This window comes from Podarcis muralis, chromosome 16 (genome assembly GCF_964188315.1).
Source record: "Podarcis muralis chromosome 16, rPodMur119.hap1.1, whole genome shotgun sequence".
Lineage (NCBI taxonomy): Eukaryota > Metazoa > Chordata > Lepidosauria > Squamata > Lacertidae > Podarcis > Podarcis muralis.
In genome coordinates, this window is record NC_135670.1 from 37,687,818 (window position 1) to 37,703,181 (window position 15,364).

Genomic DNA, 15,364 nt, shown 5'->3' on the forward strand with positions numbered 1-15,364 from the left:
GAGTGCCCAGCTTCTACCCATAATGCTAAATGAGGGGTGTGGAAGCGCTGGCCCCCTCCCAGTGTAGTTGGACTCCACCGCCCATCATTGCTGACCGTTGGTCATCCTGGATGGGGCTGCTGCGTGTTGGAGGGTCATTGGTTCGCCATCCCTGAGTTAAGCTGCTATTGAGTGTTATCTGAAATGGCTCTTCCTCTCGAGTCACGTGAAAAGCAAACTTTTCCAGGTGTAAGTGTGAACCTTGCCCCCAATTTTTACTGAGAAATAAAGTGTTCCTCAGCTTCAGCCTAAGGGACATGGGTGATTCTGTGGGTTAAACCAGTGAGCCTAGGGCTTGCTGATCAGAAGGTCAGCAGTTTGAATCCCTGCGACGGAGTGAGCTCCCGTTGCTCAGTCCCTGCTCCTGCCAACCTAGCAGTTCGAAAGCACGTCAAAGTACAAGTACAGTGATACCTCAGGTTAAGTACTTAATTCGTTCCGGAGGTCCGTGCTTAACCTGAAGCTGTTCTTAACCTGAAGCACCACTTTAGCTAAATGGACCTCCTGCTGCCGCCGCACCGCCGGAGCCCGATTTCTGTTCTTATCCTGAAGCAAAGTTATTAACCTGAAGCACTATTTCTGGCTTAGTGGAGTGTATAACCTGAAGCGTATGTAACCCGAGGTACCACTGTATATAAATACCTTCCGGCGGGAAGGTAAACAGTGTTTCCGTGCACTGCTCTGGTTTGCCAGAAGCGGCTTAGTCCTGCTGGCCACATGACCCGGAAGCTGTACTCCGGCTCCCTCGGCCAATAAAGCAAGATGAGCACTGCAACCCCAGAGTTGGTCTTGACTGGACCTAATGGTCAGGGGTCCCTTTACCTTTACCGCTTCAGAGTTTTGGGGAGCACAGCAAACTAAGTTCCATATTGTATATTTACTAGGGGTTTCCATCCCTGCTCACGTTGATTGCCACCCCATACCCCGAAAGTTTGCCTAAAACTTCCCCAACGGCTCCCCCCAATTCTGCGACCCCCCTGCTGTTGGCCCTGCACACAGAGGAGAGGGGAGTGAAGAGGAAGGAGTCTTGGTCTACATACTGCTGCTTGACAGAAGGAGGTTTGAAATGGCAGTAGACTACGGGCAGAGAGGCTTCAGCCTGTGGCAGCAGTGGCAACCACGGGGAGCTTGGGGAGGCCTTCATGGGCTGACCACCTGGCTGCCCGGTCACTTGCCCCTCCGGACAACCTGTACCTTTGCTCTCTCGGCCACCTGGGCCACCCACTTGCTCAGATCCCCCCCTTTTTTTAATAATAAATTTTTATTAGTTTTCGATATAATCATACAATTTTATCCAAATTTTACCTGATTTTAACAAAATACCAATTTTGGACTTCCTTCAACTTCTCTGGTAATCATCCATTTTTACCCTTCAGTTCGCATTCCTTTAATTGCATTGCCATTTGTCTTCCCTCCCCTTTCTATTTTCTTTCAGCAATACCTCTTGAAATTTTACAGTGCTTCTTGAAACCCCACTAGCGTTGTTTGCACCTCACATATCTTTTTCAGATAGTCTACAAATTTCCCCCAATCCTCGATGAACTTTTGGTTTCGGGCATGCCCACTTGCTCAGATCCCAGCCTTTCTATGCCCCTGTTGTGTGTGCATGCTCCATAACCAAGCCAAGGGTGTGACAACCTGCGCAACATGGGAAGCCCTTAGCAACTTGGGACTTATTTGCCTTCAATATCGCCTTACCCCACATGTACACACTCAGACGCTTCAGTCGGCAGAATGGGCTGTAAGAACTTGGTTGTTTAGTGTGGCAGCATCTACACTTTGGAACTCCCTGCATATTGAGATCGAGCAGATACCTTCACTGTACTCTTTTTGGTGCCTGCTTAAAACATTTTTGTTTAGACAAGCCTGCCCAGATGGCTAGAAAGCTGAGGTAATTCTTAACCTGTATTTTGACTTTTGGATGTTTTAAAGCAGGGGTGCCCAAACTTTTTTCAAAGAGGGCCAGATTTGATGAAGTGAACATGCGTGAGGGCTGGCCAAAATTGTTGAGCTTTTTCTAGGATTGAACTTGTTGAGCTTTTTTAAGGATTTGTCCCCAATAAATAAACTGCCACAGGGGCTGGAGAAAACCAACCTGTGGGAGGGACAGATTAGGCCCCCCCAAACGGACTTTGGACATGTCTGTTTTAAAGTATGGCTGTGAATTCTTCTCAATTTTTTTTGTTTTATCTTTTTGTAAACCAAAAAAAAAAAAAAAAAGACAAAACTCAATCAAGCAGTATATGAATCTAAATGTAAGAAAAGAAAAGGGAAGGCCAATCTGGGTCATTTGCTTGCTTGTTCTTCTAGCCTGCCTGCTTGGCTCGCTCACTCTTCAGACTTGTTATTATTTATTAAATGTACATACCGCCCTTCATTTGAGGACCAGAGTGTGGCTTAGAGCAGAAAAACACTAAAATGCATGACATAATAACAAACACAGTAATTCCCTCCCCCACCTGTTTTCACACCACTGTTCATGTGGCCTACTGGCCACCTACTGGCAGCCATGCAAACTGCAGCATAGCAACTTTTTCCTTAAAAAAATAATAATCTCAGAAAGGAGATACAGTGGTACCTCGGGTTACATACGCTTCAGGTTACAGACTCCGCTAACCCAGAAATAGTGCTTCAGGTTAAGACCTTTGCTTCAGGATGAGAACAGAAATCGTGCTGCAGCAGGAGGCCCCATTAGCTAAAATGGTGATTCAGGTTAAGAACAGTTTCAGGTTAAGAACAGGCCTCCAGAATGAATTAAGTTCTTAACCCGAGGTACAGTGGTACCTCGCAAGACGAATGCCTCGCAAGACAAAAAAACTCGCAAGACGAAAGGGTTTTTTGTTTTTTGAGCTGCTTCGCAAGACGATTTTCCCTATGGGCTTGCTTCGCAAGACGGAAACGTCTTGCAAGTTTGTTTCCTTTTTCTTAACACCGTTAATACAGTTGCGACTTGACTTCGAGGAGCAACTCATAGCACGCGGTGTGGTAGCCTTTTTTGAGGTTTTTGAAGACTTTGGTGATTTTTGAACCTTTTCCAAAACTTTCCCGACACCGTGCTTCGCAAGACGAAAAAAATCGCAAGACGACAAAACTCGCGGAACGAATTAATTTCGTCTTGCGAGGCACCACTGTACACTGTATTTTGTAAGGCAGCAGACCAGTGCTGTGTTGGGTTTTCCTTGCTTTCCCAGCTATGCTTGTGTGATCACGCAGTGGCTGGATTTGCAGGATTTGCAGTTTAAGAGACACTGCAGGTCCTCCCGCGGTGGGAGCTGCGGCCTTGTTAGTGAAACCCAAAGGGCGGTATCAGGATGAGGGCAGGAAATGCCATCTGGATCATCCTGGCCCTTCAAGGGATCCCTGTTCTTGATGCCAGACCTGAATGTGGTTTTTATTGTGGGAAGGTTTCTTGGGACACCCGGTAGAAACATTCCTGTATAGACAAGCCTACCCAGATGCTTAGAAAGTTGAGGCAATTCTTAATCTGATTAAGTATTTCAACCATCAAAGTTTCTTTCAGAAATCCAAAGAAATAAAGATCATCAAGCCTGAGACAAAACAAAATGACCGCCTCAGTTTCTCTCTCTTTTATGGTTGGCTGTCTTAACTGTATTTTGTTCTGAAATTGTTCTATGGGTCTTTGGACCGCAATAAAGATTTATTATTATTACATATTTCAACCTTAGGATGTTTTAAAGTGTGGCTGTGGATTCGTCTCTGTTTTCTTGTTTTATCCTTTTGTAAATTGCTTTGAGGGATGTTGTTTTTCGCAATCAAGCAGTGTATGAATCTTATGAAATAAATAAATACTATAAATATTCCAAATAATAATAATATACACCTGGATTACAAAGTTTGTACATAACTTGACATCTTTGCAGGCTCATGGCCAAAACTCCTGTGGTCTAAGTGGGCAAGGAATCATTGCAGAACAGCTGGATTATAAATATAGGTCGCTTAAAAAGTTATTACTCTGTGTTACTATTTAGGGAGCAGTTGGTTAGAACAAGGCCTTCCCACTTCCCTTTATATCTTTGCAGCTAGCAGGGCTGGGGCCTTCCAAATGTTGTTGGATTCCCACACAGCCAGAGGTTAGGGATTTTGGGAATCAACTCCGACAAGATCTGAAAGGCTGTGGGTTCTCCCCTCCTGGGCTAGAGGCTGATGTTTTTCAGTGCAAGCGGAACATGATTTTTCCTTTCCTCCTATTCTTCTCTTCCCCCCCTCCCTTTCTTTCGTTAAACTTGCTAGTAATTTCTATATAGTCATTTTATTTATTTATTTACGGTTTTAAATGCAAGCTGAACATTGAGGAAGGGTTCTCTCCCCCCCCCCCCCCCGGATATCCCTGATTTTGTTACAGGTCCACCTGAACTGCTGCCTGGTGCTTTGGAGGCCTAGTCTCACCACTTCAGGCCTTAAATGGTGGCATCAGCTGTTAATGCCTGTAAGGTGACGGCAGGTGTGCCCTTTGCCTGGTGGCGCCAATGTGTGCCCTTTAAGGTGGAAATGTGAGAGAGAAATGTAGGCACCATGAGACCCTCCAAACTGCATCTGCTGATGTTATTGAATGAAAATGGTTGACTGCTCCAGAGCAGTTTTGAATATGTACAGAACATGTTATGTTAAACCACAGATAAAACCCTATATGAAACAGTAGAAACCGCATTCTTTGGAAAGAGGGAAACACTGGCTCTGTTTCCCAGGCCTGTGAACCCTTATTACTTGGACAAATGGAGAGTGAGTTCAGGTTCCTTTCTGTGTTTTGATAAACTGGTGCATCCAAAGGACTTGGGCCGGTAGCAGCACTGACCGGGCAGGTGTCTTTAATTGTGTAGACGCAGAATGTTTTGTCTATGCTACAGGAGATTAAAACCTCTTCACATGTTAGCACATCCCTCCACAGAAGGTTCTCACTCAGCCATGATGCTCGTGAGCATAAGAAGGGCCTACTGGGCCGATAGCCCATCTAGTCCTGTATCCTGTTCTCACAGTGGCCAACCAGACACCTGTGGAGCAGAACATGAGCACCAGAGAGAGTTCTCTCCCCTCTTGAAGTTGTGCAGGCAGAGCACATCATGGCTGGCAGTCGTTCATAGTCTTCTCCACCATAAATTTGTTTCCCATACTATTCGGTACCATTGGTCCATGCTTACAGGACCTGACAGGTCTCTCCAGTGTCTGGTTATGGTGTTTCTGGCTGCTGAAAGTAGGTGGGTTATGAGTGCTTTGTGGTGTAAATGGGCATTGTTGTCTTGGAATATGTTTAGTAGGGCCAATTCTGGCGTGATGTCTAATACTTGCTTAGTTATTTTACATATTTCTCGTATGGCTGTTGTCCAGAATAGTTGGATTTTGGGGCACTCCCACCACATGTGGAGGTATATGCCTATGGAGGTGCATCCTTTCCAGCATTTTGGTGAGCTTCCTGGGCGTATTAGTGCTATTGTGCAATCTTTTTTTAAAGCCATCCAGGTTGGTTGTCATCACTTCCTCCTTGGGGAGCAAGTTCCATAATTTAACTATGTGCTGCACAAAGAAGTACTTTCCTTTATCTGCCCTAAGTCTTCCAAAACTCAGCTTCTAGTTCTAGTGTTAGGGAGAAACACTTTTCTCTATCCACTTTCTCCATGCCAGGCATAATTTTATAATCTCTTACCGTAGGCTATTCACTCCCTTAGCCTAACCTACCTTGCAGGTCTCTTTGCAGAGATCAAATCCAGCAGAGAGAGAGTGAGAGACCCACATACTGTATTTACTCAAATCTAATGCTCACCTTTTTTGGCCAAATTACATTTCGAAAATTAAGGTGTGTATTAGATTTGATGGCACATACACATTCGCCAGCAAACGCGTTTTTGGTTTCAAAGTTCTGAAAATTATTATTTGGGGGCAGGGAGGTGTGCGTGTCCTTTGCATGTGTGTGTTGTGGGGAGGGAGAGGGGCTGCTGAGCTGGATAAGGACACACTTTTCCCAAACCCTGGGGGTACAGTTATTAGCTGTTGTTCACTGGGGACCCCCCCCCAATCCCATCAACCTCCCACCTCTTTTTTCTCTCCGAACAAAGGCAAGAGGGGGGAGGAGAGGATATGCTTTGAGCAAGATGGGCTCCTTCTTTGCAGCAGAGGCAGGAAGACCAGTACAGTGGTACCTCGGGTTAAGAACTTAATTCCTTCCGGAGGTCCGTTCTTAACCTGAAACGGTTCTTAACCTGAAGCACCACTTTAGCTAATGGGGCCTCCTGCTGATGCCGCACCGCTGGAGCAGGATTTCTGTTCTCATCCTGAAGCAAAGTTCTCAATCTGAGGCAATATTTCTGGCTTAGCGGAGTATGTAACTTGAAGCGTCTGTAACCCGAGGTAACACTGTACCAGAAACGTTAGTGTCGGTTAACTCTTGCTTTGCTTTGTATTTCTGTACTTAAGCTCAGGTGGATTTATTATTATTTTTTTGGAGTAATTGAATTTATTGAATGGTTGGTTTCTGCCATTTTTGACTTTACCAACATGTATGTCGTATATTTGTATTTCCAACGCTCTGTGTTTGATATTTTGAATGTTTGCTGTAAGACACTTCAGGCATAGCTAATTGTGGAAAAGCGTCATATAAGTAAACTCAATCAATTGACTTATGCATCCCTTAAATCCTGCACTGTGGAACTGGCCACCCTAAATCATATTTATGCTGCCATGTTTCCTCTCTGAACTACAGGATAGTTCAGAAACAAAGGCCACTCCCCTCACCTGATGGTTGCCGAAATCCACAGTTTTGCTCATGGCAGTTTGTTGCTGCCTCACAGTTCATTGTGTCAGCTAAGGCAAAACCACCATTTTTTGTTTCCCTTCCCTGCAGACTAGTGGCATGGTGTGTGTGTGTGTGTGTGTGTGTGTGTGTGCGCGCGCGCCTAGCTTTTTGGATTGATAGTTTTGGATTGTCTTTTTATCATACTGTTTCCTTGAAGAGAGATTAAGGGTGATTCACCCCTGCTTTTAATTTCACAATGACCTTGTGAGCTAGGTTAGGGCGAGAGCACAGAATGGCCCGAGGCCAACCAGTGAGCTTCCACAGCTGAAAGGGGATTTGAACCCGGGTCTCAACGTCCAATTTCAACACTGCAGCCCCTACACTAGGTTGGCAGTTTAGATAATGGTAATGGGCTCCCCCTGGAATGATGGGCTAGAACTTGCCAGTGGCTAATATGGAACCCTAGTATTGGAAATGTTACCCTTCCCTCCTCGAGATTGGAGTCAGCGCAGTGCTGTGGTGTCAGTTCACTTGTTCAGCTTTCTTGCCCTGTCCTGAAGTATCAGCGTACAGTGGTGCCTCGCAAGACGAAAAGAATCCGTTCCGCGATTCTCTTCGTCTTGCGGTTTTTACGTCTTGCGAAGCAAGCCCCTTAGCGGATTAGCGCTATTAGCGGCTTAGCGGATCAGCTGATAAGCGGCTTAGCGGATCAGCTGATTAGCGGCTTAGCAGATCAGCTGATTAGCGGCTTAGCGGATCAGCTGATAAGCGGCTTAGCGGATCAGCTGATAAGCGGCTTAGCGATCAGCTGTTTAGCGGCTTAGCGGATCAGCTGATTAGCGGCTTGGGAAAAAGGGGGGGGGGAGGAAAAAAACCCTGCAGGAACTCGCAAGACATGTTCGTCTTGTGAAGCAAGCCCATAGGAAATTCGTTTTGCGAAGCACCTCCAAAACGGAAAACCCTTTCGTCTAGCGGGTTTTCCGTCTTGCGAGGCATTCGTCTTGCGGGGTACCACTGTATGTTGCTCTTGGCACCTGTTCCGACATAAATATGCCCCTCTTTCTACCCTTACCATGCCAGGTAGGTTGGACGAAGACCCTGTCTACTGTCCTTGTATGAAAACCATGTCCATGTAGGAATTAGCACAAATCTTACTGCGTAGACAGTCATTCAGGGCGAGCCTGAATGCATGCGCAGCGAGAAGCTGTGTGTTACTGTTGCTGTCTGGGGTGGTGCAGTAAAAAGCAGGGGTGAGAAATCAGAAGGAATTTCCTGTAGCAATCAGGTCATCTGTGAAGTGGCCCTCCAAGATCTTCAGGGTGCTAAAAAAAATACAGTTAACTTCTCTGCAAAATAGGAATTTTTATTTTTTAAAAATAATTTTTATTAAGTTTTCCATTTAACAATCCAATCATATCACATTAATTATTCCAGATTATACCAATACATATTGTATAGTCCGAATATTTTGCCAAATTTTAAATTTTGTTGGGGGTTCCCATGTTTCGAGCTCAGTGAGGGTCCAATCATCTCATATTTCTGCTGCTTTTGATGTTCACAAATCCCATCTTCCAGTCTTCTTGTTGTTATCATTTTTCTTCTTAATAACCTCTGAGTTGTTTCCACAGGCAAGTTAAACCAAACATTGTTGTATTTCTGTGTGAACTTTGTAAGGCTCTCCTTAAATCACCACATGCTGATCCAACAGTCCTGCTCGAGCGGCAGGCGCCATTTTAGTCTGTTCTGATGTAATAAAGTCGCAAAATAGGAATTTGAATTCAATATACTGTCTCTCAACACGGCACTCTGGGGTTAATGATTTCCCCCGATAGATATTTTGTTGTTGCAGACACAATTCTGTAAGTGGTAATTACTGCTAAAGGTAAAGGGACCCCTGACCATTAGGTCCAGTCGTGACCGACTCTGGGGTTGTGGCGCTCATCTCACTTTATTGCCCGAGGGAGCCGGCGTACAGCTTCCGGGTCATGTGGCCAGCATGACTAAGCCGCTTCTGGCAAACCAGAGCAGCGCACGGAAATGCCATTTACCTTCCCGTCGGCGCGGTACCTATTTATCTACTTGCACTTTGACATGCTTTTGAACTGCTAGGTTGGCAGGAGCAGGGACCGAACAATGGGAGCTCACCCCGTCGCGGGGATTCGAACCGCTGACCTTCTGATCGGCAAGCCCTAGGCTTTGTGGTTTAACCCACAGCGCCACCTGCGTCCCCAATTACTGCTACAGTTCATAATATGTTGTTCTGGAGCGTTCTCCTATTTGAATAACAGTGTTGCGCCCATCTGATACAGTGGACACTCAGGTTGCGAATGTGATCCATGTGGGAGGCACGTTTGCAACCCGCAGTGCCGCATGTGCGGGTCACAATTCAGTGCTTCTGTGCATGCGCAAAGCGCCGAAACCTGGAAGTAACCTGTTTTGGTGCTTCTGGGTTTGGCGCGGTTCACAACCCAAAAATGCGCAACCTGAAGCGTCTGTAACCCGAGGTATGACTGTACTGACTTTATATGTGTAGGTGAACTAGCTATGGCCGATGTTATGTATTGGGTTTAACACATTTTATGTTACAAGACACGTTTTATTTAACAGCAGACCTATTTTGTGGTACTGGTGTGATCCCCCCCCCCAATTTATTGTTATTGTTTAGCTTGAAAAGTTCCAATTCAAAGGGTAGTTAATGATTAACAACAATTTGGTGTTTCAGTGCTCTTTGTCAGGGTCAGTGAAAGTAATAATTTGCTCCAGTTTTTGTTTGTAAGATTAAAAAATGGCACTGATAGTAAGTGGCAGTGCTTCTGCAAAATTTCTTGACTGTCCTGTTGAATTATTTGCGTCTTTTAAATGCTCGCGGAGGGGAGACCACTGGCATTTCAAATGTGTGTGAACATGAGGATAAGCACAGAGAAACCATGTGAAGAATCCCAGACCTGAAGCAAAACATTGTGTGTGTAAGGGCCCCCATAACTGAGCCCCTCACAAGCAATTAATAAATGAACCTATCACGTCTCTCGCCTCATAAATGCTCCATGCCTCATACTAGTGTCAAGAGAGCAGCTACAAACGTATGTTTAATTATGGGGAAAAACCAAAACCTCAAATCCTCTCTCTGCAGTTTTGCTATAGTTTTATGATGCTGGATTTTAGACTTGTGTTTTTCCAACCCCCGTGACGCGCTCTCTTAGAAGGAAGGAAGGAAGGAGTTACACTTTCCTCATTGGCCTGAACAAAAGAAAAAAGGAAAAAAGAAATCCCAGGGAGACCAGGGAGCCATCTGCTAGGAATTGGGAGTGGTTTTATAGTCTGATCTCAGAGGTAGGGGTGGCCTTGTAAGGCCAGAGGCCAGAGGCTGGGCTGAAACTCCAGCCGGAGGCGAGGAACTGATCGGAGGGTAATGATTGTGTTTGTCTGTCCATTGGCTTGTTCGCTTCTGCACATGCTTTCTCTAGGAGTTTGGCTGAACATGTGTGGCTTTTACTTCTCTTGTAGCAGGCCCAGTTTTCCTTCTGCATCTCTCTGTCCCTCATGTGAGACACCCCTTTCCGCTGCATGTACCTGCCGGGGAGTTTTCTTTGTCAGTTGGTGTTGATCAATTCATCCCTCTGTGTTGGTTTTGCCCATGATGGTTCTGTGTCTTCCCCCTCGCTTTGCCCTTTTTGCTCCCTTACACATCTGTGTCCGCTATCTTTCAAATTTTTCTGCACATGTTGTTACATTTTACCTGTGAATTGGTGCATTTCTGGGAACTTGTCCGGAATTATTTGCTGATGAGGTTGATTTTGGCCACAGTGGGCCAGGAACATTTCTTCTGGAAACACCTGGGAATTGGGATGGTACCACAGAAATCTGTTCTTACACAATTCAGAAGAGGGACACATTTTAAAACATTGTACAGTGGTACCTCTGGATGCGAATGGGATCCATTCCGGAACCCCGTTCGAATCCTGAAGTGAATGCAACCCGCGCACGTAATTCGCCACTTCTGCGCATGCGCGTGACGTCATTTTGAGCATCTGTTCGTACGCGAGCGGCGAAACCTGGAAGTAACATTCTCCATTACTTCCGGGTCGCCGCGGAGCGCAACCCGAAAACGCTCAACCCGAAGCTACTTCAGCCTGAGGTATGACTGTACGTACAATTGCTGGGTATATAACAGAAATTTCTTGTTATCCCATATGTTGCCAGTTTGTGCCTATCCATTTCCTGTGGCGATTCTGTGCCCCATTTTCCACAGCATTGTGGGTTTCCGTTTCTTGTGCAGTTATGCAAATCTGTGGCATACATTCATCATGTCACAGTGAGACTTCAGTATGGTCGAAGGAAATGTACATAGCATCTCTCAGGGAGATTTTTTAAAAAAAATGTATAAAGGCAATCTTTAGAAGAGCATCAGACAAGGAAATCTCTGCCCACACATTTATGCGGACAACACAGGAAGAAAATAACACCCACAAAGCTTAGAGATGGCCTTTTTGGTGCTATAATGGAGTGTATGCAAAGTGACACAGCAATTGTTTCTAATTTGGGTGCAATTAAAGCGGTTGACACAAATGCTGCCTGAATCCTCTCCAGTTCAGCCTCAGCTAAGTAGCAGCACAGAAAATTCCGCAATAAATTCCACCCCCACCCCACCCTGTATCTTACTGTTCACCACCTTCCAAATTTTTATTGACCTAACAAAAAAGAAATTACAAAATGCAACAGCTCAGTAGCTGAGCATCTTTCTAGTCCACAGCAAAGTCACAAACTGAACTTTCTAGGGAGAAAATGAGGCATCAGAAAATGCAACATGGCTGTTGAAATTTAATGAAATTATCAAGGGATGGGCAGTGGAATTTAAATCTTGCATTTTTACTGGGCCTGCAATTTTTTTTTTTTAAAAAGCATTTTATTTTTTTTGCAAGAGTTTGCAGTTCAAGGAGCTGGAAGCCCCATGATTCTGCCTATCCTCTCCCCCCCCCCCCAGCTCCCCATGTCTTCTTAAGTGCTTAGGGCTCTGCATTATTTTAAGTGCGTTGCTCTCAGCCTATTGCAGGCAGTGGGAGAGCTTCACCTAGATGTGGGTTGAACTGAGGAAGTTTCCTTTTTTCCAAAATGGACTCTCAAGCAATTTCATGCGGCAGAGAAAAGCCCCTTTGAGAAGTTGAGCCTCCATCTCCCAGAGCAGAGGCAAGTCCGTTTTGTGATGAGAAACCTGCTTGCCAAGGCTGGAGAGGGATGTCGGATTAGCCTCCGCAGCAGAAGCTGCTGTGAGTGGAGCATGTGACTGCAGCGTTATGTTGGGAGGAAACGGTAGAGGTCAACGCAAAGGCATTTCGCCAGAGACTGCATGGCGGATGAGAGCTTTTTCAGATCCCTAACCCTTTCATCAGCCGCCGATAGCGAACAGAGGAGCGTCAGATTAATAATGGAAATTTCAGGACAGAGTAGTTTATTTGCTCTCTGTTGCTGAGGGAGAATGAAGGGCTTCTGAAGGCCCTTTAAATATATTTTATTAATCCATCTGTGTGAGGGGAAATTTGCCATTCTTGAGACTGGGTGTTCAACTTTGGGATGAGGCTAGGGGAACACTCAAGAAATTCCCTTGTTGCAGAACAAGGAAATCTGGGTATCTCCTTCCATTGGCGCTGCTTCAGTTTCAAATGTTGTGGGGATTCCATTCAGACTGAAATGGTCGAGTTGCAGTCCACACAAACAGGCTACCGAAAGGTCTGTGGGTTAATGGTATAGCACATGCTTTTCACATAGAAGACCCCAGATTCAGTTTCTGGCCATTTAAGTTAAAGGCTGTCTAGTGGCAAGTGCGGTTTCGAAAGATCTCTCTGCCTGTCTGGGTTTAGAGAAGTACAGTAGTTTCTGAGTGCTCACAGTGCTTCACATTCTCAGTCCTCAGAATAGCCTTGTAAGGTAGCCTTGGATTAATACTCTCATAGCATTTCTAGAGCAATCCTAATGGTGTCGATTCAGAATTAAGCTCCATGCAGCACGTTCAGTGGGACTTACTCCCTGATAAGTTTATACGGAATCGCGGCTCTGGAGGGTTCATGGAAGATTTGAACTAGGACTTTTCTGGCGGACACACCTGGCCACAACACTAAAAAAGGTTTGGCTGTTAGAATTGTAGGCTACGTTAACAAATTGTATGTGGATTGCTTATTCATTTATCATTTTCAATTTTGTCCTTAAGATGATTGAAAATAACACAGCTTTGAATTTGGGGTTGTTGCTTGTTTGTAACTTTTAAATCATTTGGAAACTAAAAGAGTCGTCCCATGTGATTGATTTTGTTAAAAGTTAGTTTACACATTCTTTTTCTTGTAGATGGACTTCAAAAGAAAGAATAGTATGGTTTTCATTTCAGCTGGGCATGTAAAACAATAAAGTGGGGATGGAGAAGGACAGTTTATCTAGAAAATGTGGAGGAATAAAGGACTCATATTTTGAAAAGTGGTATGTGGAGGTCACAGTCCAACCTAGTTACGCCTGCTTCAGCATGTCCAGTTCTGTGTTGGATTGTCGCCTGAGAGTCTTAACAGCTTCTTTGGGATTCTGTAATATTTATTCCCCCTCTTTCCCCCCACCAAGGAGGAAAGATTTAAGTGTCTAAAATATCCCCTGGATGAAGCAGGAAAATTAATCTCCGTCTTGCCTTCAAAGTGCAGTTGGAATTCTGGAGTGGGGAAACAAATGAGGCTTGTAATTGTACAAGGAAAGCATTTTAATTGCAAGGCAGGGGTGCAAGGAGGGTTGGTGTGTGCCCCCCTCCCTTTCCCCGAATTCTGCAAATTTACTGTCTTCATGACAGCATTGCGTGTCAACTCCCGGCACTGGATGGGGTTGCTAGGCAGCAGGTTCTTCCATATCCCAAGACTTTCTGATTTGCCAGCCTTCCTGAGGCACATGGTTAAGCCTCTTTCCAGCCTACCGTCTAGAGGGACTTTTGCATGCTGCTTGCATACTGTCGAGATCTTGCACCTGAAATGTGACGAAAGGGGGAGGAAAGCACTGCTTGTTGGAGGCTTGGGGGGGGGGGAATGAGGGGGACTGGAGAGGGGATTCGCTTTTTGGCGCTGCATCCTCAGTCTGGTGCAGAAGGTTGGGGAAATAACTGTATGTAAAAAGGACGAGGCTGGGATACAAACCCCGAACCAGCAACCGGAACAAGGAAAAGAGGTTAGTGGGTTAAGTGGCGTGCATTTCCTGCCTTTGCGAAGGTGCCTCTTGTAAACCTAAGAATGGAGGCAGGAATTCAGCCATTAGATATGGATGGAGGCTGGAGAATCAAGTGGAGCGGTTGGGGGGGGGGGGAGGCGGCGGACGCTCTGTGCCTTTGCAGCCGCCCTGCTGTAAAACTGCTCCCAAACTCTTACAAAGGTGACTAGGGGAACGAATGGATTTAGTACTTTGCAAATTCCATCTGTGGATCCCTTCTCATGTTCTCTCATGACCAGAATCTTAGAAGATAATAAAAAACAGGAGCAGCTGAGCACAGCTCATGTTTCTAGTGATACTCTTGTCTTTGCCATCCCTTGCGAAAGCAACGCTGGTCGTGAGTAAGCATCCACCTTGGTTTAGGTTCAAGCAGAACTGTTTCAAACTTTGTTATTGAACCGCATTTGAAAAGAGCTGGAAGAGAAGCTTTTCCTGCCCACCCAGAGCTAAGAATCACATTGGAACACAGAGCCAAGGGCTGTGCACGTAGATAGCCAGTTTCATTGCTCCACTTTGGGGGGAGGGCTGTGTGTGTCCCCCAACAGATATTCCACTAAGAAACCCAGAACTGCCTAGACGGGTTTTTCTTCCAGAATCCAGTTGTTTTAAAACCCATTCAGAGGATTAATGGAGTGTATTCTTGTGAGACCCTTAACGTTTATGCAGTTACTACTAAACATTAATTTGTGGGAAATTGCTTTTGTTTCCTATGGTTGGTTAGATTTTTAAAAATGTTTATGTGCTTTGCAGGTACTGTCTGATGAGTGTGAAAGGATGCTTCACAGATTTTCACATTGATTTTGGGGGCACTTCAGTTTGGTATCATGTCTTCCGTGGAGGGAAGGTAAGTGGATGTGACACCTTTAGAGGAGGGGAAGGGGAAGGGGAAGGGGAAGGGGGGAAGAGCCCTTATTTGCAGCCCAGTAGCCTCTGATTTTATGCTCTTTATCAGATCCTTGTAATTGCTTATGCTCAGATTTTGGTCAGTAGAAAATGCTAAGATAGGAAGAACATCTTGCTGTGGTTTGTGAAACAAAAATGGAGCATTGTAATGTACTTATTTGTTTATTTATTACACTTGTTCCCAGCTTCTTAATTTTTCCTGGGTGGCTGTGGGGACCTATAAAAAACAGCTCATGACATTAAAATAAATAATTTTACACCAACAACTCATTATTAAAGCAAAAGACCAACAAATAATAACCAACTATCACCATTTCTCATATATCTGGTGAAAGAGAATGTGCTTGGCTTCAGAAACTGAGAAATATATATTCTGTTAACCTAGTTCCAATAGGATCTCTCTCTGTTCTCAACTCTCAGACAGGTGATTTATTTTCACACACCCGGACG

At 45.0% G+C, this 15,364-nt stretch overlaps 1 protein-coding gene across 7 annotated transcripts in view; it reads left to right on the forward strand.

Moving 5' to 3' along the window:
• Positions 1 to 15,364, forward strand: part of KDM2B (lysine demethylase 2B) — an 88,344-nt gene that overhangs the window by 21,763 nt on the left and 51,217 nt on the right. For 4 of the 7 annotated variants that reach the window (XM_028709290.2, XM_077920834.1, XM_028709292.2 and 1 more), the window contains one exon: positions 14,762 to 14,855. In XM_028709290.2, the coding sequence (XP_028565123.2) occupies positions 14,762 to 14,855 (94 nt within the window). Of the gene's footprint in view, positions 1 to 10,127; positions 10,191 to 12,765; positions 12,903 to 13,855; positions 13,973 to 14,761; positions 14,856 to 15,364 lie in introns of those variants that run through there. The other 3 variants (XM_028709294.2, XM_028709295.2, XM_028709293.2) reach the window with 3 other exon arrangements.